The 25,203-nt window shown below is 41.3% G+C and overlaps 1 protein-coding gene across 1 annotated transcript in view; it reads right to left on the reverse strand.

Moving 5' to 3' along the window:
• Nucleotides 1-25,203, reverse strand: part of LOC140212452 (adenylate cyclase type 2-like) — a 507,180-nt gene that overhangs the window by 239,319 nt on the left and 242,658 nt on the right. The window contains exon 4 of the mRNA XM_072283265.1: nucleotides 18,626-18,787. Within this exon, the coding sequence (XP_072139366.1) occupies nucleotides 18,626-18,787 (162 nt within the window). The remainder of the gene's footprint in view (nucleotides 1-18,625; nucleotides 18,788-25,203) is intronic.

The following is a 25,203-nucleotide window of genomic DNA, read 5'->3' on the forward strand; positions in this document are numbered from 1 at the left end:
ATGACATACAGGACTGTGCAAAGGTATTAGGCATATTTGTTTAGCTAGGGCGCCCAAGACTTTTGCACAGTACTGTAGTCATTTTATGCATTGTACTGTACTGCTGCCGCAAAAAAAAATAAATTTCATGACATATGTGAGAGATAATAAACCTGATTTTGATGTGGGTCTCTGTTGTGGGCTGAGACTGGGAAGGGGGCAGGGAGAGACATTCAGGAGGAATAGACATGAAAGAAAAGGAGGTGGGGTGGCGTTGCTGGTTAAAAATGAGATTAACGCAATGGAAAGGAAGGACATGGGCCGGGAAGATGTGGAATCGATATGGGTAGAGCTGCGTAACACTAAGGGGCAGAAGACGCTGGTGGGAGTTGTGTACAGGCCACCTAACAGTAGTAGTGAGGTCGGAGATGGTATTAAACAGGAAATTAGAAATGTGTGCAATAAAGGAACAGCAGTTATAATGGGTGATTTCAATCTACATGTAGATTGGGTGAACCAAATTGGTAAAGGTGCTGAGGAAGAGGATTTCTTGGAATGTATACGGGATGGTTTTTTGAACCAACATGTCGAGGAACCAACTAGAGAGCAGGCTATTCTAGACTGGGTTTTGAGCAATGAGGAAGGGTTAATTAGCGATCTTGTTGTGAGAGGCCCCTTGGGTAAGAGTGACCATAATATGGTGGAATTCTTCATTAAGATGGAGAGTGACATAGTTAATTCAGAAACAAAGGTTCTGAACTTAAAGAGGGGTAACTTTGAAGGTATGAGACGTAAATTAGCTAAGACAGACTGGCAAATGACACTTAAAAGGTTGACGGTGGATATGCAATGGCAAGCATTTAAAGATTGCATGGATGAACTACAACAATTGTTCATCCCAGTTTGGCAAAAGAATAAATCAAGGAAGGTAGTGCACCCGTGGCTGACAAGAGAAATTAGGGATAGTATCAATTCCAAAGAAGAAGCATACAAATTAGCCAGAAAAAGTGGCTCACCTGAGGACTGGGAGAAATTCAGGGTTCAGCAGAGGAGGACAAAGGGCTTAATTAGGAAGGGGAAAAAAGATTATGAGAGAAAACTGGCAGGGAACATAAAAACTGACTGTAAAAGCTTTTATAGATATGTAAAAAGGAAAAGACTGGTAAAGACAAATGTAGGTCCCCTACAGACAGAAACAGGTGAATTGATTATGGGGAGCAAGGACATGGCAGACCAATTGAATAATTACTTTGGTTCTGTCTTCACTAAGGAGGACATAAATAATCTTCCAGAAATAGTAGGGGACAGAGGGTCCAGTGAGATGGAGGAACTGAGCAAAATACATGTTAGTAGGGAAGTGGTGTTAGGTAAATTGAAGGGATTAAAGGCAGATAAATACCCAGGGCCAGATGGTCTGCATCCCAGAGTGCTTAAGGAAGTAGCCCAAGAAATAGTGGATGCATTAGTGATAATTTTTCAAAACTCGTTAGATTCTGGACTAGTTCCTGAGGATTGGAGGGTGGCTAATGTAACCCCACTTTTTAAAAAAGGAGGGAGAGAGAAACCGGGGAATTATAGACCGGTTAGCCTAACGTCGGTGGTGGGGAAACTGCTGGAGTCAGTTATCAAAGATGTGATAACAGCACATTTGGAAAGCAGTGAAATCATCGGACAAAGTCAGCATGGATTTGTGAAAGGAAAATCATGTCTGACGAATCTCATAGAATTTTTTGAGGATGTAACTAGTAGAGTGGATAGGGGAGAACCAGGGGATGTGGTATATTTGGATTTTCAAAAGGCTTTTGACAAGGTCCCACACAGGAGATTAGTGTGCAAACTTAAAGCACATGGTATTGGGGGTAAGGTATTGATGTGGATAGAGAATTGGTTAGCAGACAGGAAGCAAAGAGTGGGAATAAACGGGACCTTTTCAGAATGGCAGGCAGTGACTAGTGGGGTACCGCAAGGCTCAGTGCTGGGACCCCAGTTGTTTACAATATATATTAATGACTTGGATGAGGGAATTAAATGCAGCATCTCCAAGTTTGCGGATGACACGAAGCTGGGCGGCAGTGTTAGCTGTGAGGAGGATGCTAAGAGGATGCAAGGTGACTTGGATAGGTTGGGTGAGTGGGCAAATTCATGGCAGATGCAATTTAATGTGGATAAATGTGAAGTTATCCACTTTGGTGGCAAAAATAGGAAAACAGATTAATATCTGAATGGTGGCCGATTAGGAAAAGGGGAGGTGCAACGAGACCTGGGTGTCATTATACACCAGTCATTGAAAGTGGGCATGCAGGTACAGCAGGCAGTGAAAAAGGCGAATGGTATGCTGGCATTTATAGCGAAAGGATTCGAGTACAGGAGCAGGGAGGTACTACTGCAGTTGTACAAGGCCTTGGTGAGAACACACCTGGAGTATTGTGTGCAGTTTTGGTCCCCTAATCTGAGGAAAGACATCCTTGCCATAGAGGGAGTACAAAGAAGTTTCACCAGATTGATTCCTGGGATGGCAGGACTTTCATATGAAAAAAGACTGGATGAACTAGGCTTGTACTCGTTGGAATTTAGAAGATTGAGGGGGGACCTGATTGAAACGTATAAAATCCTAAAGGGATTGGGCAGGCTAGATGCAGGAAGATTGTTCCCGATGTTGGGGAAGTCCAGAACAAGGGGTCACAGTTTGAGGATAAGGGGGAAGCCTTTTAGGACTGAGATTAGGAAAAACTTCTTCACACAGAGAGTGGTGAATCTGTGGAATTCTCTGCCACAGGAAACAGTTGAGGCCAGTTCATTGGCTATATTTAAGAGGTAGTTAGATATGGCCCTTGTGGCTACAGGGATCAGGGGGTATGGAGGGAAGGTTGGGGCGGGGTTCTGAGTTGGATGATCAGCCATGATCATAATAAGTGGCGGTGCAGGCTCTAAGGGCCAAATGGCCTACTCCTGCACCTATTTTCTATGTTTCTATGAGAGGGGAATCTGGCTGGGAAACAGGGAAGGGAGAGGGGAGAGAATGGGAGGCACCAAAGAGATGATTAATAAACCATTTGTTTAGAATCAAGTGACCTTGCCTGATGTCTCAGGGCTGAGGGTGTCTGCACCTGCGCAACCCCACCCCCATCCCTGGCACTCCTTCTCTGCCACCTGTCCCATACCCCTCCTGCGGCACTCGCCATTCCCAACATCCTTTGCTGCTGCTCTCCACTCCATTTTGACAAATACAGTCATCTACAAAAGTCTTATGCACCGGACCTATATATATGTGACTAAGACATCTGCAGAATACTGAATGTGTCAGGATTACCAAGAGCCATTGAACCTCACTGTTTTTAGAATTATATTACTTGGAAAGCACTTCTTTCTGCTGCAATTCCAAGTGGATTACCTCAAATGCTTTGATGCTGGAATGCATTTGTCACAGGCTTTCCCATTTCTTCAATCTATTTGCATGTTTTTGTAGTTGAACACTTCTATCCACAAGGCTTATAGCTTGCTGTGACAAAAAATCAAGTCATATACAGTGAATATGGATCCTGAAACACTATCAGAATCTGAATTTGTTCTTTTGAGCAGCAGTCCATTGCAAATCATACAAAACACTATAAACAACAATGAAAAATATCTGCAGAAATAATTAAGTAATGCAAAACCAGAGTAAGGTAGTCGGGTAGTGTTCATGGGTTCATTGTCCATTCAGAAATCTCATGGTGGAGGAGAAGAAGCTGTTCCTAAAATGTTGATTGTGTGCCTTCAGGCTCCCGTGCCTTGTTCCTGATGGTAGCAAAAAGCAGAGGGCATCTCCTGTATAGAAGGGGTGCATATTCATGGGGGTATGAATAATTACAGCTATCTGATGTGCGTATGTACTTCTCAGCCACTTTTTGAGACAGATCAATAAGTTGCTTTGGATTCCAAGAGGCTAAGGAAAGAGGTCCTCAGCTTAATAGAGGCCAAGGTGAGGCAACTGGAAGAGGCAGAAAATGAGATAAATACAAGGATTAGCCTGTAATCCCCCATGATTATCTTAACCTAATTGCTTGAGTGGTTGGCAAGTTAACTGTACACTATTTAAATAATATTGAATTAAACTTGGATACTTTAATTGAGCCTCGCCATTAGAAATATCTGTTGTAGTACGTTATTGGTTTATTAGAGCTATCTATAGATTCAAAATCATGATACTGTACAAGCCAGCTTTATTGTGACGTGACATTTGCCAAAATGCATTAAGCTGCTCCTTCTTAATAAACCAATGCAAAAAATTGAGCAATTCTGTTCACAGCCAGCACTGAATGCTAAAAAGAGCCAGCTGTCTTTTGCCTGTTGAAAAATTCTTGGTAATGACACAGGGTAATTATTTTCCAAAGGTATGATATAATATCACTGATTTTTGAAGTTATCTGGAGGAAGTGATGGCAATTGAAATGAAGGCTTATTGAAGCTGGCTAAGATTGTATTTAACCCAGCCCACTGTCTGCAACTAGCTGGGCCCAGCACAGAAGTCTAAGCCAGGTAACATCTACCACTTGGAACCAGGCTGCAAAGTTAGTGAGGTTTATCTCCTAATCTACGAACTATTAAAAGTAATTAAATAATTTGAAATAATAAAACATCTGAAATATTCCAAATTAACTTAATTAAAACATGAGTCAGTAAGAACAGCACTGGAATGGACAGTAAAGTTGTTATTTTTCTTGTAGTTTAACTTTCTTATATGTGTTTGTGTTTTTGTATAATCAGCTATATAGATATCAAGCAGTAGTAAATCAAGGCAGCTGGGCTTGCTGTATTGTCATGAAGACATTTTACCACTCATCCAAGAGGCTCCTTCAGTTCTGATCACAGTGTGTAGTTTTCCGGCTTGCAGACTGTGTGAATTGTTTGAAGGTACAGCAATCACATGACAATCGTTAAAGAGTTGTAGAGGTAATAACAGGGTTGTTAAGGTTGATTTATACTTCTGCGTCAACTCGACACTGTAGGTACGGTGTAGCCGCGAACCCTACGCAGAGCCTACGCGGATCCCTACGCCGTAGCCTGACGCGCACCTCTCCCAAAATGTAACTACGCGTCGCGGCAACGCAGACCGCAACAACTGTGATTGGTCCGCTTAGTAGCATCGCATTTCCTCCTACACTGCAATAGCTTCCCATTGGGTGACCGAAGGTCAGGGAAGGAACTCTGGCTGCAATGCTTTCCATAAAGCTTTATAGACCTCCGAAATTATGGAGGACACATTTTGTTTTCACAAAAAAAGAAGCTTGTTTTAAACTTGTTTACCCTGAGAAAGACTACCATGACCATGAAGCCTTGCACGGACAGGTGTCGCATGTGCGACGTGCCCGAATTGCAGAGTGACGCAGACACACCAATGCACAAGTATATTGCTCACAACGCACATAGGCCACTTGCGTAGGCTACGGTGTCCATTTGACTAAAAAGTATAAATCAGCCTTTAGTCTTATGTTTGCATGAATGGAGGTGTGAACTGTTGTGGAGATGCAAAGGTATAGATATTAGGATCGCGTTGTAAGTAGCCGTTAAGTGATGTCATAGCCCAACCCTCTGTTCAGGGATAGGTTTTCCAGTTTAACAAAGATGGCTTCTTTAACCTCTCTTTCAAATCACCTGTCCTCCCTGTCCAAAATGTGCACATTCTTATCATCAAAAGAAAGGCACTTGTCCTTTAGGTGTAGATTTACAGCCGAATCTTGACCTGAGGTGTTAGCCCTCCTAAAATGGGGATTATCAGAACAATACATCACTGCGCCGAGAATGTGCCCACCAACGTTACAGTTAAAGACGAGGAGCGCAAGTATTTGAGAGAAGCCTTGAAAGCTTGTGGCTTCTCTGACTGGGCTTTCATAAGACAGCAACAAAAAACCAGCAGGGACATTAATATGATTGTGTAAGGTAAGGAGCAAAGCAGACGGGAAAACATGGTCATCCCACATGTAGCTGGAGTTTCAGAGAAACTCAGCAGGATTTTCAACAAACACCAAATCCCTGTGTTTTTCAAACCTACAAACACACTCAGACAGAAACTCGTCCATACCAAGGATCCTACACAGGAGCAATAATATAAAGAGCAATATTGTATATGCTATCATATAAAGAGCAATATTGCATATGCTATCCAATACAATGAAAACTGCACAGATCTGTATATCGGTGAGACAAGACAACCACTTCACAAAAAGATGGACCAGTATGGGAGGGCTAACACTTCAGGTCAAGACTCGGCTGTGTATCTACACGTAAAGGACAAGGGATACTCCTTTGATGTAACAATGTGCACACATTTTGGACAGGGAAGACAGGTTGTTTGAAAGAGGGATTAAAGAAGGCATCTTTGACAAACTGGAAAACCCATTCCTGAACAGAGGGGTTGGGGTACAACACCACCTATCAGCTACTTACAATGCGGTCCTAGTATCTCTACCCTGGGGTCTCTACAACAGTTTATACCTCCATTTATGCAAAAATAAGACTATGACCCTTTCGTTACCTCTATGACTCTTAATGACTCTCATGTGACCTTCAAACAACTCACAAAGTCTGTAAGCCAGAAAACCACCTACCATGGCTCAGAACTGAAGAACCCTCTTGGATGAGTGGCAAAACGTCTTCTAGACAATACAGCCAGTCCAGTAGCCTTGATTTACAATGACCTGGAGGGCTGAGACCCTTCATAGACATTTATATAGATGTAATTGTTCAATGAGTTTTTTCAGTAGTCACAATTGCCTCCATATTTTTCTGTAAACTTCTTGGTTTCAGTGGTGAGTAACATATAACTTGAATCTGGCTCTCTTTCTTCAGTCAGAGAGTGGTGAGAAGGTGGAACCAGCTCCAGCAGAAGTGGTGGATGTGGGTTCAGTTTCAACACTTAGGAGAAATTGGACACAACATGGATTGGAGGGCTGTGGTCAGGGTGCTGGTAGATGGGAATAGGGAGAATAATAATTTGTCATGGACTAGATGGGCAGAAGGGCCTGTTTTCTAGGCTGTAGTAGTTTATGACAATAACTCTATATGACTGCCAGCTGGTGGCGTAGTGACATCAGCGCCAGACTTCGGAGCGAAGGCTCCTGAGTTTGAATCCAGCCAGCTCCCCTGGCACGCTTTCCATCCGTGCTGGGTTGAGCATCGAGCTAGCAACTTGACCTCATAAAAAAGAAATTTCCTGCTACAGAAACATCAACAGCAAAAAGTTGATGGCCTATGCTCTCTCATGAGTTTAAAGGCAATTTCTCTCTTCTTCTATATGACTGGTTAATGTTATCTTTGGAATTCATGTTATCAGTAGTTTGGTATAAAAATGCCACACTACTTTGAGTCTTTCTCTTCCACTGCTCTTCCCTTCGTCTGTTTTCTCTCTCTCTCTCTCTCTCTCTCTCTCTCTCTTTGTTTTCGCCATGCTTCTTCCCCTCTGTTTTCGCTCCTGTAACACTTAATCGTAAACACCATTCTTAATTTCTGAAGAACCTTTGGATTGCAAAAGCATCAGGATCCAACAACACTACGGTGAGAGAGTTAAAGAATTCTCACTCAAACAAACTCCACTATTAATGGTGCTGGGTTTCAGATGGTTGAGTGCTTCATGTTCCTGGGTTAAATATCACTTGGTCCAGCCATACGGTCCAAAAAAAGCACACCAGCACCTCTACTTCCTCAGAAAGCTAGGGAAATTTGGCATGTTCCCAATGATTTTTACAGATGCATGACAGAAATCTAGATGCATCACAGCTTGGTATGGCAACTCCTCTGCACAAGACTGCAAGGAATTGAAGAGAGTTGTGAATGTAGACCAGATCTATCAGGAAAACCAGCCTCCCCTCTATGGACTCGATCTTCACTTCCCGCTGCCTTGAGAAAGCAGCATCATCAAATACCCCTCCCACCCCGGTCATTCTCTCTTTCTCCTCTTCCGTCAGACAGAAGGTTCAAAAGCTTAGAGCACGTACCACCAGCTCAAAGTCCTGCTGCTGTAGGACTCTCGAATGTTGTCTGCACGATAAAGATGAACTCATGATCTCTCAGTCCATCTCAATATGGCCCTGGTACCTTATTGCCAGACTGCATGCACTTTCTCTGCAATTGTAGTAGTATTGGTATTGGGTTTGCTTTATTACTGTCACATGTACTGAGATACAGTGAAAAGCTTGTCTTGCATTTTCTTCACACAGATCAACTCATTACACAGTATTTTGGGGTAGAACAAGGTGAAACAATAACAGAATGCTGAATAAAGTGTAACCACCCCACAGAGTAAACATGCTTAATAAGCCAATGTGAAAGCCTAGCATAGTCCAGGTTGGTTGACTTCAGTTTCCTCATTCATCACCACCACCCTCGGGAGCTGACAAACAAAGCCACGGAAGGATTATTTTTGAGAATTTGCCTGCTGTGCTGCAAACATCACCTGCCCCAAATCTTGATGCCAGTAACTTACCGCTAATTTTTTTGAGCAGTTTACAAAAGGATTGAAGGAAAAATTGGACACTGCTAAAAATGAAGACTTGCAACTGGAGCTTGAATATAACCAAATAGAGCACTCGTAAACCTGCAGGTCCACAGGGTAAGCAAGGAGATTCTTTTGGAAACTAGTGGAGAATTTTCCTAAATCATCCTTGAAAACACAGTAGAAATAATTTTCCTGATGAAACCAGAGAGGATGGCTGATAGACTCCTTTCCAAACCTCAGTATCTCATGGAAATTCCCAACAGACAAAAAGACCATATCAAGATACCTAGAATCTAACATCATTGTGCAAGAATTGGAATTTTTCAAGAGGAAGCAGATATTATCTGTTTTCTTTAACATTCTTCATACTTGCATTTTCCAAGGGTTTTTCCATCTGCTAAGGCTCTAAGCAATGATTTTGATTTATTAAAGGTCTTCATTTATCGTCCATGGATTTGTGACCGGGCTGGGAAGATTTTCCTACCTTTTAGCTATACTGCTCTTGAAACAGTTGAGATGAGATCATGCAATTTCATTTCATGCTGGGTAAGATTCTTGATCTCTGCTCGGCAACAAATGTACAGTAGTTAATCATAATTTGGTCTATTGCTGCTGATTAGAGGAAACGAGGCAGAGATAGGTAACAAATTGTGCGCTCTCTGAGACACCGAGCGATAGCAGGCTGAATGTTCTGGATTGATCCTAGTATTTCTCACCAGCAATGGCAATAGGACTATTGCAAGCTTGCTCTTAGAAATTTGGGTTAATTACAAGATTGAATTGAAATTGTTGTTATGCGGCAACAATACATTACAATACATAATAATAAAACTGTAACTTACAGGAAGTATATATATTTTTTTCTTAATTAAATAAATAGTGCAAAAAAAGACAAAAAAATGCAGTGAGGTGGTGGTCATGGGTTCAATGTCCATTCACAAATCTGACTGCAGAGGAGAAGAAACTATTCCTGAATTATTGAGTGTGTGGTTTCAGTCTCTCGTACTTCCTCCCTGATGGGAGAAATGAGAAAAGGGTATGATGTCCTGAATGCTGGGGAGGCTAGTGCCCATAATGGAGTTGACTGAGTTTACAACTTTTTGCAGCTTATTTAGATCCGGGCAGTGACCCTTCCCTCTTCATATGAGACAGTTATGGGTTGCAGCCAGTTAGAATGCTCTCCATGGTACACCTTGAGTTGTGAGTTTATGTATTATCTACATCAGGCTGATGTTTATGACTACAGCTCAGAATCCAACCCAATGATACCTTCAGTTCTAATCAACAAGCTCCAAAATCTGGGCCTCTGCAATTGGACCCTTGAAATAAAATCACCTCCTTGCTACAATCAACAGTGGTGTACCTCAAGGATGCATGCTTAGTCCACTACTCTACTCTCTCTACACCCAATATTGTGTGGCTAGGCACAGTTCAAACACCACTGCCGCTATTGTTTCCAAAATTTCAGATGGTGATGAGGAAGCGTACAGGAGCGAGATAGATCACCTGGTTGAGTGGTGTCGCAATAACAAACTTATACTCAAAGTCAGTAAGACCAAGGAATTGATTGAGAACTCCAGGAAGGGGAAGTGGAGGGAATATACACCAGTCCTCATCGAGGGATCGGTAGTGGAAAGGGTGAGCAGTTTCAAGTTCCTGGGTGTCAACATCCCTGAGAATCCATCTTGGACTCAATATATTGATACAATTACAAAGAAGGGACAGCAGTCATTGTATTTCGTTAGGAGTTTGAGGAGAATTGGTATGTCAGCAAAGGCTCACAAATTCTATAGATGTACCGTGGAGAAAATTCTAACTGGTTGTATTACCGCCTGGTATGGAGGGGCCTCTGCACAGGATCAGAACAAGCTGCAGAAAATTGTAAGCTCATACAGCCCCATTATTGGCACTAGCCTCCCAACCTCCCAGCATTGAGGAACCCTCAAAGGCGATGCCTCAAAAAGGCAGCATCCATCATTAAGGACCCCCATTAGCTAGGTCATGCCCTCTTCTCATTGCTACCGTCAAGGAGGAGGTACAAGAGCCTGAAGAAACACACTCAACAATTCAGAAACAGCTTCATCTCTTGACCATCAGATTTCTGAATGGACAATCAACCACTGAACACGACCTCAATATTTTTTCCTCTTGTTTTGCACTACATTTAAAATTTTATATATGCACCTCCTGTTGTAATTTATATTTTTATTATTATGTATTGCAATGTAATGGTGCCACAAAATAACAAATTTCATGACATATACCAGTGATACTAAACCTGATTCTGAATTATCGTACAGTATAGAAGAGTATTGCACGAGAGCAGGCTCCTCAGCTACCAATTCTGTAATGACCATGATGCCAATCTTACTAACCCCATCTGACTGTACATAAGCCATGTCCCACTATTCTCTGACATGGGTCATAATCATACAGTTAAATCTTATACAATGTTAATAGTTCAACACCAACAAAGAGGAAAGTCAAGGTGAAAGTACCTGGGCCTCTGAACCTCTCTCTGCAACTGAATCCTTGATTTCAGTTTCATTTTATTGTCATTTAGGAATGCATGCACTAAAAAATGATACAACGTTCCTCCAGAATGATATCACAAGAAAACACAGGACAAACCAAAACTAAAACTGACAAAACCACATAATTATAACATATAGCTACAACAGTAATATAGCAATACCATAATTTGATAAAGAGCAGACCATAGGCACGGTAAAAAAAAGTCTCAAAGTCCCGATAGCCCCATCATCTCACGCAGGCGGTAGAAGTGAGAAACTCTCCCTGCCATGAACCTCCAAGCGCCTCAAACTTGCTGATGCGTTGGAAGCACCCGACCGCAGCGGACTCTAAGTCCGTCCGAAAACTTTGTGCCTCCGACCAGCCCCTCTGACACAGCCTCTCCAAGCACCATCCTCTGCCGAGCGCTTCAACCCCACCCCAGCAGCCGAGCAACAAGCAAAGCCGAGGACTCGGGGCCTTCTCCTCCGGAGATTCTGGATCACACAGTAGCAGCAGCAGCAAAGCAGGCATTTCAGAAGTTTCCCCGGGTGTTCCTCCGTGCTCTCACGTCCATCTCCATCATATCAGGATTGTGCACGGCACCCTACTTGAGAAATAACAGACATCACCACCGGAGTGGCCGCTGCGAGCTGCGTTGCGCCGCCATTTTCTCGCCTCCCGATTTCCTCACTGGCAGACCACAGTCTGTGCGGATCGAAAATAACATCTCCTCGCTGACGATCAACACTAGTGCAACTCAAGAATGTGCAACTCTACTCTCTCTAAAAGCAAAACAGTGGTTATATTTCAGCAGGAGTTTGAGGAGTCTAGTTATGTCACCAACGACACATATATTTCTACAGATGTACCGTGGAGAACATTCTGACTGGTTGCGTCACCATCTGGTTTGGAGGGGCCACCGCACAGGATCAGAAAAAGCTGCAGAAAGTCGTAAACTTAGCTAGCTCTGGTCTCCCCAGCATCGAGCACACCTTTAAAAAGCCATGCCTCAAAAAGGTATACTTATACACTTACTGTAAATTATAGGTTTTATTGTTATGTATTGCAAACACATAATAATAAAAAGGCGCAGGAGAAAATGAGAATACAAAATTAATGACAGGTGAAATGAGATATCACAACAACTAAATCAAATAAGGTTGCATGAACAAAAATAGCTTAAAAAACTGTTAGAAAAATAAGAATGAAAGGATTGTGCGTGCAGCAAAAACTAAATAGATGGGATTGAGATACAATAGCAGAATTCTGAGTAGAAGAACACAATCATTAATCAAAGGGAGAAATCAAACAACTTTCCTCTAATCCCTCTTAGAAAACAACTGAATCCACTGTGCTTGGAAGTTGCCCGATGAATTGGAAAAGGGCCAATGACCTTGAGAAAGCTTTTATCTTCTTTATGATGATATTCTTTGAGTTATTTCTGTAAGGTCTTTCTCTGTAGCTGTCCAAACGTGCAACAAAGACAAAACTTATTAAAAATGTATAATATGATTTGGAATATGAATAATCAGCCATATTTTTAGATAATAATATATGCCCATAAGATAAAGGAGCAGAATCAGGCCATTTGGCCCCTCATCAGTAGCCTGAAGCATTGACTATTCATTCCTCTTCATAGGTGCCCTCTGAACTGCTGAATTCCTCCAGCGTCTTGTGTTTGTTCTTCCGGATTTGCAGCATCTGCAGAATCTCTTGTGTTTATGATCAAAACAGATCTCAGGATTCACATGAGCAGTCTGGTAGACACTATGGAACCCAAGGAAAAGGAAAGGGAGGTGGAGAGAGAAACAGAGGGAGAAGTAGATGGAGAAGAAGACAGGGAAAAGGAGGAGACAGTATGAAGAGCCTCTTCTTGCCAAGAAATCAGCTAATAACTAGACCATCAGTTCCATGTTATAGATCACCCCTGTTGCTCTGTTGACCATCACTAAATTTGCATGTGCACACAAACAACTTCAAATCTGACACCTAATAAGAGTGTAAATATTTAATGACACAGACATAGCAGCAAGCCATATAATTGCTGAAATTTGCTCTGCAGTTTAATGAGAACGTGAATGACCAGGCGTTGGGCTCAAGTCTATTTTCCTGCCTGATCTCAATAATCCCTTACTCTATTACAGTTGAAGGAATTGTCTCATTTGGTCTTGAATTTACCCTCACAACTCTCTAGGGTAAGTCATGCCAAAGATTCATGATCCTCTGAGAGAAGAGATTCTTCTGTATGAAATGGGTCAAGACACTTCAGGTCCTGAAGAGTCTTGGGCCAAAACGTGGACTGTTTACTCTTTTCCATAGATGACGCCAGACCTGCTGAGTTCCTCCAGCATTTTGTGTGTATTGCTTGGATATCCAGCATCTGAAGATCTTCTTGTGTTTGTATCTCTCTTTTTAAGATAAAAACTTCATCTCAGGAATCAACTTTTTCTGAACTGCTTATAATGCTACATTTCTCCTTAAATATGGAGAGCAACGCTGTGCAGATACTCAAGGTGCAGTCTCACCAATGCCTTGCAGAGAATGAACTTTAAAAGTACAATTTGCACACAGCCCCATTGCAATCCATTCCTACATTGCTTCTCAGCTCTAGGAATTCTGTTTCCACCTTGACCTGATCTGATCTCTTTCTGGAACTTGCAACCTTCTCCTTGAGTTCTTGCCCGGTTTCTCCTGGATGTTCCAGTTTCATCTTGCACTTCAAGGACACGCTGGTTGATAGGCTAATTGACAATTGTATAACTAGCCTGATTGATTCGTAGGAGAACTGGGGATGCAAAAGGGATCGGGATATGAGAGAGTATGCATGATAGGGAATGTGATAGGTGGAATTGCAGTGAAATCTGGTATTGACTCAAAGAGCTGAATGCCTCCTTCTATGTTTGGTGAGAATTTGAGAATGGGAGTATATCAATTCATGATAGTTATTTCAAGACTAATCAACGTGTGTAATCCCCTTTGCCTGCTTTTGTCCATCTGCTTCTACCAGTGCTGTGCACATGGCTGCAGTATGGCTGGTGGAAGGCCGCTGTCCCAGTGTAGGAGTAGCCATGGCAAAGGTGCCAAGGCTTTGAATAGACCATGGGCTGCCCAACAGGCAACATGTGAACGGCATGAGTACAAATGCTGCTACACTAACTGACAAAAGCAGATTCAAAGTCAAAGTAAGTTTGTTATCAAACTACAAAAATGTCACCATATACAACCCTGGGGTTCATTTTCTTGCAGGCATTTACAGGAAAATAAAGAAAAACAACAAAATTTATGGAAAACAATACACAAACAAAGACTGACAAACAATCAATGTGGAAAATTGTGCAAATAAAACATAATGAGCTATAGAGCCCTTGAAAGTGAATCAATTGGTTGTGGAGTCAGTTCAGTGTCGAGGTGAGTGAAGTTATTAATGCTGGATCAAGAGCCCAATGGTTGAAGGGTAATTATTGATTCTAAATCTGGTAGTGTGGGACCTAAGGCTCCGGTACCTTCTGACCAGCAATAGCAAGGAAAGGCCAGGGCCTGGATGGTAGTGGTCCTGGTGATGAATACTGCTTTCTTGTGACAGCACTCATTAATGTGCTCAATAGCGGGGAGAGCTTTTCCTATGATAGACTGGGCTGTATCCACTACTTTCTGAAGACTTTTCCGGTCCTGTGTTTCTATTCCAGGCCATTATGCAACCAGTTGGGATAGTGTCCAATGTGCATCTGCTGAAGTCTGTCTAAGTTTCATGCAGCCACAGCCTCTGTCACTTAGAATCACAGAGTCCTACAAGCATTGAAACAAGCCCTTTGGTCAGTCTAGTCTGGGCCAACCTTGTCTTTGGTCTAATCTGCTCAAGGACCATAGACCTCCATATCCCTCTCATCCAAACTTCTCTTAAATGTGACAATTGTACCCCTATCTGCTATACAACTTCAGCAATCCTCCCATCTATGGGAGGATAGATGGCTGGACTGCTGTGACATATCCACACTTGAACAAGTATGCCGAGCAATGTTGGTAGCACTGATTTCAAGTTTTGATTGGTAGGGATTATTTTTAGTAGGTGACAGGAGTGATGGGCACAGAGCAACCTGTGACTGTATATAAGCACCTGTTGGGCGATGCAACATGATATTCACTGACCCCGAACATGTGAGGTCATTAAATGTCTTCCAACAATGCATTTATTTCCTTCACAGTTCTACCCGTTAACTTTTCTAGTCATCCTTCAAGGTGTGTCTGAAGTTTATCTTTGGACACAGACACAGAGGACATCCCTTCTCCATTCCACTTCTTTGACATGGGCTAGTTTGCCACTGAGATTTCAGCACAGATATTCTTCTGCAAAATAATTTCTCCCCATGGCAACAAGAGACTTTAAACTACAGATGTTGCAGCGCTGAAAACGAAAATGGTTTGAGACATAAATTATCAAGGCAGACTTTACAGAATAAATTGCTTCCAAGCTTCTGGATTTTCCCCTGATAAAATCAGCTTACAACATTCCAGCCATCGCTATATTATGGATAACTATATCAGAATAAAAAATTGGAATTAGAATCAGGATTAATATCACTGACATATGTCATGAAATTTGTTGTTTTACAGTAGCATACAGATATTATAAATTACAATAAGAAATATATATTTTTGAAAAAGTAAATTAAATAAGTAGTGCAAAAGAGAGCAAAAAATAGTGAGGTAGTGTTCGTGGGTTAGTTAATTTTCCATTCAGGAATCTGATGGCAGATGGGAAGAAGCTGTTCCTAAAACATTGAGTGTGTCTCTTCAGGCTGACGCTACCTGACAAGCATATTCAACATTATCTTTTTAATCCAGTCACCTCCTCCACTTTCTGCTCAGTCTGAATACATAATATAATTTTTATCAGACGAAAATAAAATGCTACTTACATCAAAGGGAATGAATCTGCTGCTCTGTATTAGTGCAACTTTATAGATACTCAGATAATTGTGGTCATACCAGAAGAATTTTTAAAAATCTAATCTTTAACAATCACTTATAAGCCAATTTTAATAAATTAGCACTCAATACATCCTGCTATAAATCTGGAATAACACCAGAATAAAACTCCAATGCATCACAGGAAAAAGTCAATACAGCAAGTTATCAGTGATTCTTTTAAAAAACAGAAGAAGTCTATTCCGTACCTCTGACTCCATAATGTCACAAACAGAGACATAGGCATTTATCAGATATATGTTAACCAGTTAAATCAGTTTTAATTGACCATCTGGTACTTCCAGGGATTGGTAACAGAGTCCTTATTTTATCAAATTTACAGATCAAATTAACAAAGTTATTCAAATATAAACTGCTTAGAGACAGCCGTTATTAATTCATCTGCATCACCAGTAAAGCTTTCATCCACAGGATCAGATGTCTGAGAATTACGGAAATGACAATACAATTTGACTTTTTCTACACATTGGAATAATATCTATGTATTACTGCGGCAGCTTTTTACCATACAATTAAAAAGCTCATTTGATCTTGAAAAATGCTGATAGCAGTAAGAATTGGATTTTGTCTTTACTTCTGCAGTAAACTGACGAATCTCTTTACCATATATTAATATCATTTTGACAGTCGCCCTTGTGAGTTACCCAGAAAGGTAATTAAGGCTAGATCAGTAAACCTTCAATTATAGGTGACTTGTGGCCCATTATAAATTTAAATAAACCTCAAGCAATACATCATCTGGATTCTGGTGAGTTAAGTAAGGTTGAAATATGTTAAATCCACTGTTCATCATTTATTCTTTGATAAGAATTTTAGATCTTAGAATTCAAACAGTTTATGAATAAAGAAGTTACAAGTCATAAATCATGATACACTTGGTGCAATTTCTACACATCCAAAAATGGCTGCCTTTTGCGTGGCACGGAGCAAGAGCCAGATGGCCTGCTGTTTCACAAGTTCGGAGCTTTTCCTTTGATCCTGACCTCCGGCACTGTCTGTGTGAGGTTGAAGGTCACGTGTTGTCTCTGTGACCAAGTGCATTTCCTTCAGTGCTCCGTTTTCTCCCACGTCACTGGCATGTGTGTTGGTATATGGATTGACGCTGGTGTGTACATGAGGGGTGGAATCCAAGAGAACACAGAACTATACAGCACAGTACAGGCCCTTCAGCCCACAATGTTCTGCGAGACCAGTACTTCTCCATACCACTCCATTTTTCTTTCATCTATATCCGAGAGTCTCTTAAATGCCTCTAATGCATCCATCGTGTCACGAGCCCGGCGGGTCTCTGCGACATACCATAGATCTTTGGGCTTCTTGGTTTCTCCAGCACCTGCATGTTCTAATTGTTATCTTAGAGCCATTAAGCCCTTGTGCTTTCAGTTTAATTTTGTCGTGAATTGTGACTGGCACAGGTTTCCAGCATGCTATGATAATGTAAAGGGGACTCCCGTTTAGTGCTGGGCAGAGCACCTGTGTGTTTGGGGAGAAGGATTTGTCTTGCAGCGTCGCTCGGTCATCCCCTCTGATGGTCTCTTGGAAGTCCTATGTCTAACCTCTTGTTTCTGTCTCTTCACAGAGAGTCCGCCATCCCTCTGCTCCTGGGTTGAGTCGTCACCAGCGCTCACCGTGGCACAATCTGTTGTATCTCCGCTCCTGGGCCCAGACCCGCCAGCGAACACCGTTGCGCACCTCTACCACCACCTCTGTCAGCACGTTCCCTTCACTTAACACTCTGTGTCAAAAAAATCCTACCATTGACTTCCCCCCTATAATTTCTTCCGAGGAGAGCTGATGGGAACGTATGGAGAATAAAGTGAGAGGATTGCATAATTATTTATCAATTATGCACATCCATACTCATGTCGCTCTGCAGATGCGCAATAGAGAGCGTCCTAATTAGCTGAGTATTTGCTTGGAAGGGAAACTGTACTGCAGAGGACAGGAAGACTCTACAATGGGTAGTCAAAACTGCCCAACACATCAACTGCACCAGCCTACCCACCATCAAAGATAGACATACAGGAAGGTCCCAGAAACGGCCCAGTAACATCATGGAGCTACACAGAAGCTGCTCATGGACTGTTTGTCCCACTCCCGTCTGGGAGGAGGCTACGTAGCATCCATGCGAGGACCACCAGACTCAAAAACTTTCCCCATGTAGTAAGACTGATCAACACCTCCACCCACTAGCTCCACCACTGCTTCATTATTTCCTGTCAGTCACCCTATGTACAGCCTAATGTCATTTTATGGATATACAACCAATCTATGCATATAAGCTACCTTATGTATTTATATTTATTGTGTTTTATTACTATTATTATTGTGTTCTTTATCTTGTTTGTGCTGCATCAGATCCGGAGTAACAGTTATTTCATTCTCCTTACACTCGTAGACAGGAAATGTCATTGAACAATCTTGAATTACAGTAGTTTAAATAGTCTCTCTTGCACTGGAAGTTTTTTTTTCAAAAATGCTGCGTTTTCTTTCTAAAGCACACAAAGAGCAATTTGGGTTTTCCAGACAGATGCATTATTCACAAAGTACAGCTACTGTTACACGTGTTCTTCTTTTTGCTTAGTACTTTAAAAAAAAATTCAAATGTTAGCTTGGAAATGCTTGTATGTTTCTTGTGCTCTAACCTTTGCAGCTATCCTACTGAGTACTCACCTGCCAGACCAAATGTTCCTTTATGACCGATGTGGCTGATAGGCAGACACTCAGCACAATGGTATGGGAGGAAGATGTCAACACACTGGCCACTACAGCATCTCGCATACGGAAGGGCAGCATCGTGTAGACCACAAAAATAATGAATAAGAAGAAGGATACCTGGAAACAAAACAATATATACAGTATAAAATTAAATATACGCCTAAAACATTGAAACAAAAATTTATAGATATAAGGTATGTAACGTTCTACGTATATATCAGTTACTTGCATATTGTATATTATAGGATTGCTTTTCTATTTATATCGATTGTGTTTTTCATTGTATTCTTTATGCTTATTGCGTTTTTTGATGCTATCTCAGATCTAGAGTAACAATCATTTTGTTCTCCTTTACACTTGTGAATTGAAGAATTTGAGTAGACCATCTGATTCAGAAGATTCAGCATGGTTTGCCTAAGACTTTGACAAACTGCTGTAGATGTGTGGTGGAGAGTATATTGATTGGCTGCATCACAGCCCGGTATGGAAACACCAGTGCCCTCGTATGGAAAATCCTACAAAAAGTAGCGGATACGCCCAGTTCATCACAGGTAAAGCCCTCCCAAGCATGGAGAAAGTTTACACGAAACGCTGCCGCAGGAAAGCAGCATCCATCATCAGGGACCACCACCACCCAGAACACGTCCTCTTCTCAATGTTGCCATCAGGAAGAAGGCACCGGAGACTCAGAACTCACACCACCAGTTCAGGAACAGTTATTACCCTTCAATCATCAGGCTCTTGAACCAAAGGGGATAACTTCACTCAACTTCACTTGCCCCATCCTTGAAATGTACCCATAGACTCACCTTCATCTCATGTTCTCGATATTTATTGTTCATTTATTTATTATTATTTCTTTCTTTTGTGTTTGCACAATTTGTGGTCTTTTGCACACTGATGAATGGCCATGTTGGCAAAGTCTTCCACTAATTCTATTATGGTTATTATTCTACGGATTTATTGAGTATGCCCACGAGACAATGAACCTCAGGGTTGTATATGGTGACATATATGCAATTTGATAATAAGTTTGCTTTGAGCTTTGAATCTTGAATCATCCATCTTAAAGATGCTACTTATTACAAGATCTGATTAAGGGTGAGTACTTGCACTGTGGTTACTGTGCTGGACCAGTGATCCATCAGGTCTCAACAAACTATCCACAGGTATGTGTTCAGTTCTCATCCAGTGTGTGGCGAACAAAAACATAATTAAATCGTTCTGGAATGAAAGTGAGTATCAATAATGATGGCTATAAAGCAATCAGACTGCAGTTAAAAAATCAGATGATTCTCTTTAGGGATGGAAATCTGCTGATCTTATCTAAACTTGCAGCAATGTGGTAGATTTCTAATTTCAGTCCAAAATGGCCTAGTCGGTTCAAGGTCAATAGGGCCAGACAGTAAATGCTGTGTGTGTGTATATGTATATATAGATTGATTGATTGATTTGATTGATTGAAATACAGTGCAGAATAGGTCCTTCCAGCTCTACAAGCTGCTCTGCCTGGCAACCTCCAATTTAAACCTACCTTAATTACAGGATAATTTTACCATAACATTCAACCTACCGGTATATCTTTGAACTGTGGGAGGAAAGTTCAAAGTTCAAAGTAAATTTATTATTTAAGTACATATATGTCACCTGCTAGAGATTAATTTTCTTGCATTCTTGCAGGCATACTCAATAAATCCATAGAATAATAATCAAATCAATGAAAGACCGCACCAACTTGGGTGTTCAATCAGTAAGCAAAAGACAATAAGCTATACATTACAAAGAGAAAGAAATAATAATAAATAAATAAGCAATAAATATTGAAAGCATGAGATAAAGAGTCCTTGAAAAGTAGTCCATTGGTTGTGGGTACATTTCAAGGATGGGGCAAGTGAAGTTGAGTGAAGTTACCCCCTTTGGTTCAAGAGCCTGATAGATGAATGGTAGCATCCGGTGAAAGCCAATGCGTTCCATGCGGAGGAAGTACAGACTCCTTACAGATAATGTCAGAATTCAAATTCAAACTCCAACGCCCCGAGCTGTATTAGCGTTGTACTAACCGTTATGCTACCATGGCGCCCAGATGGGCCAAATGGCCTCCTACGTTGCATGGCTATATGAAAGAGAGTATTGCGAATGATCAAACTAAAGCTGTCCTTTGGATGGAGCAAAGGTCCAACATGCCATCGTTCTCCACACTACTGCACTTTATTTTAGATACAAAGACATCAGAACTCCTCAGTACTTGTACAAAACCAGGAAGTGCTCTGTGCTCTAAGAACCTGCACACAAACTGTGTACTTTATACAGGAACTAATTATAATAAGCATATTTCTGCTCAGATAACAATCAAGACTTCAGATATGCTTCTTGGAATACAGATAATGTAGTATTTATATTTCTCATTAAACAGAGGTACAAATATTCATAAACAGAACATTTATTTGTCAGTGATATAATAAAAAATGTTTTCATTATTTAAATGATAATGAATTCTGTAGTCTCTTTGTTAGTGAATTTATTTTCCATATTTGACTACTTTATGACTTTGCCATATCCCAAATACCTATTAAGGTCACTGAATTGCTTATGGACTCCTAACAGGATCGTTAATAATTGGTTTTGTATGAGCCATGCCTTGCACTGCTTTAACAAAATCATAAATTGGTATTATAAACAGTTTTATATGACTGCCAAAACATCAATAAACCTGTGATTTTCAAAAATGAGTTATAAGTTGGATATATTGGCTGACTTTATTGGGAGAAACTTAAATGTTCATGACATTAATCTGATCAGCAGATTCAACTGATTAAGTTAAGGAACTATAGTTTCAGCTTAATCTCTTTCATTCTACCATGATATGTTGGTGTACACCTTCTGTTTAGATGCATAAAGATTTGATCTCTGCAGATTCAAAGTAATGAGTATCGATTACAATTTGATTCTCACTTTTTAACCATATGTTAAAACATGGGTTAGGATCTTTGATTTTACCAAAGAAAAATGGCTGGAGTCATTTTAGGGCAAAGGTGTTTATTAGGTGCATCAACAACCAATAAGCACATGAGAAAAGAGTTGGACAAGGGCACTTATACCTTTGGTGTGGTAACAGAGGGAAGAGGGAATGCCTCAGGTAACTGGGTTGCATAGTCACACACCACTGGTCTGTATTGGGACCTTGAAGCTGCTCTTCTCCAATGGGCCAACAATATTCATTGCAACATGCCTGAATGGTGTGGTAATTATTGGCTCGGTCAGATTTACAGAGAGCACTGTTTTTTTTGGCACTCTGGGTGACTATCGTCCAGTATCACTCACATCCATAGTGGTGAAGTGCTTTGAGTGGTTGGTCATGGCTAGCATCAACTCCTGACTCAGCAAGGACCTGGACCCACTGCAGTTTGCATATCACCACAATAGGTCTACGGTGGAGGCAATCTCATTGGCCTTGGATCACCAATCCCATTGGTCAGGATACTGTTCATTGACTACAGCTCAGCATTTAACACCATCTTTCCTTCAGTTCTGATCAAAAAGCTTCAGAATCTGGGTCTCTTTACCTTCCTAGGCAACTGGATCCTTTTCTTCCTAACCGGAAGACCACAATCTGTGCAGATTGAAAATAACATCTTCACCTCGCTGACAATCAATACTGGTGCACCTCAGGGATGTGTGCTTATCCCCCTGCTCGACTCTCTCTATACCCTTAACTGTGTGGCTAGGCACAGCTCAAATTTGCTGATGATACAACTATTGTCAGCAGAATCTCAGATGGTGAAGAGAGGGTGTATCGGAGCGAGATACACCAGTTAGTTGAGTGGTGTCACAGTAGCCAGCTCACACTCAATGTCAGTAAGACAAAAGAGCTGCTTGTGGACTTCAGAAAAGGTAAGATGAGGGAACACACACCAGTCCTCATAGAAGGATCCGAAGTGGAAAGAGTAACCAATTTCAAATTCCTGGGTGTCAAATATCTCTGATGACCTAACCTAGACCCAACAGCTATAAAGAAGGCAAGACGGTGGCTACATTTCATTAGGAGTTTGAGGAGATTTGGTATGTCATCAAAAACTTCTGAAAATTTCTACAGATGTACCGTGGAAAGCGTTCTAACTGGCTGCATCACCATCTGGTATGGGGGATCGAAGTAAGCTGCAGGGAGTTGCAAAATTACTCAGCTCCATCATGGGCACTGGCCTCTGTAGCATCCAGAACATCTTCAAGGAGCTGCACTTTAAAAAGCCAGCGTCCATCATTAAAGACCCCCATCAATACGGACATTCCCTCTTCTCATTGCTACCATCAGGAGGAAGGTACAGAAGTCTGAAGGCACACACTCAGTGATTCAGGAAGAGCTTCTTCCCCTCTGCCATCCGATTTCTGAATGGGCATTGAACCCATGAACACTACCTCACTACATTTTTATTTCCTGACATGCCGGTGATATTAAATCCGATTTTGAATCTGATGTGTAAGAGTGTAAGGAAGGAATGCAAGTGTGACATAAACACTTTATGTATGTACTGTAGTTCCTATCTCTATCGTTTATTAATTCATTTAGAGTTCGATTGCTTGGAAACGGGGCCTTTGACCACTGAGTCCTTGCTGACAATTTAAATGAATTATACGATTGTCCCATTTTATTCTCCCACACTCCTACCAACTCTCCTTGGAGGAAAGTATAGGATGGATGACAAAGGTGGGCTTCTTTATGATGTGTTTCTGGTTTCTGGTTGTTATTTTTGGGCAATTTTGATTGGGGTAGACTGCAGGTAATGAACTGAGCTGAAATGAACGTGGCTGGACTCTTCCAATTTTGTGTTTTATATTCCGTGTTTTTCACTTGTTTTTCTGTTGCCTTTTGTGCGGTTTGTTTTTTTTGTGCGCGGGGGGTGGGGTTGATGTATTTCTTTGAACAGTTTCTACGGTTTTTGTTTTTTTGTCTGTTTTTCTTTGTTTTGTGGATGTCAGTGGGAAGATGAATCTCAGGGTTGTATACTGCATACATACTTTGAACCTTTTCTTTCACAGAGAGTGGTAAGGGGAATGCACGGCCGTGGTAGAGGCAGTGACATTTAAGATAATCTAAGACTGACACAAGGGTGAAAGAAAGATGGAGGACTATGTGGGAGGAAAGCACTAGATTGATCTTGAATTAGGTTGAAAGTTCGGCACAGCATCGTGGGTCAAAGGGCCTGTACTGTGCTGTTCTATGTTCTCTGTTCTCCTGGGATCTACCGATTATGTACACATCAAAGGTAATCAATGCCAGCGATATGTAGGAGAAAACGGAGCACCTGAAGGGAATCCATATAGTCACAGAGAGAACGTGCAAACTTCACGCAGACAGTGCAAGGATCAAACCAGGAGCACTGAAGCCGTGAATCAGCAGGCCTACTCGTGTTGCATCGTGCCACCCAAAAGGCATCCTCTTATTTTCCTGTTGAATATATTCTGGCATAAAATTACTTTAATCTCCTTTCCCTCCAATTTAAATACGTGCAAGCATAAGACCACAAGGGTGTTCTTTACTTCTATATTTATTTTATTTGCAAGTGTTTAGTTCAAATTTTGACAATAAGCCACAGTGTTTTTTTTTACATTATAACTATATCCTTTTGAGTAGTAGCTGAGACAGACTGGGATCCTTCAGCAGAAACAGACAAGTACATATAAGATGCTGCTTGGAAAAATCCTTATACGTATATATCATAGGATGCAAGCTTGGGTGGAGGAGGCATATGCTCTGTCCCTTGGCAATCTTGCAACAAGATTCAGGATTCAAGTTCATTTGTTACATGTACATTGAAACATACAGTGAAATGCATCGTTTGCAATCATGAAGCAACACGCACGAGGGAGTACTGAGAGCGAACCAGAAGTGTTGCCACAAATTCCAGTGCCAACATAGCACGGCCACCATGATATGAAACTTCCCCTGTGTCTTGTGGGGCAATAAATAGCAGAACCAACAGCTGGCAGAGCGACCTTTCCAGTGTCAGGGGCTGGGTTGAGGAGCACCCTTCCACATCCATCCTACCTTACATGTCTGCAAGCCGCTTCTTGCATAACATTTGATACCCATTACCCTACTCTTCCTCTGCCTTTATCACCAGAGAATCACAGGACACACTACAATCAGAATCACAATCAGGTTTTTTATTTACTGACCTATGTCATGAAATGTGTTGTTTCATGGCAGTGGTACCATGCAAGACATAACAAATTAACATAAGTCACAATAAATAAATAGATAGATAGATAGATACATACGTAGATAAATAGATAGATGGATAATGCTAAAACAGAACAGTGACACACTGTTCATGGACCATTCAGAAATCTGATAGTGAAAGGATGTAGCGACGTGTCACACACAGAGCTAGAGATAACGACACGCAGTCTGTAAGTTGCACTCGAGACTAGTTTATTCAAACTTCGCGGCACTGGCTTTTACGCAGTTCCGTTCCCACCCTCTCCAGGCAGAAATGACGTCAGAGGTGCATTACAAAAGTCTCTCCCCGCGTGCG

This window comes from Mobula birostris, chromosome 19 (genome assembly GCF_030028105.1).
Source record: "Mobula birostris isolate sMobBir1 chromosome 19, sMobBir1.hap1, whole genome shotgun sequence".
NCBI lineage: Eukaryota > Metazoa > Chordata > Chondrichthyes > Myliobatiformes > Myliobatidae > Mobula > Mobula birostris.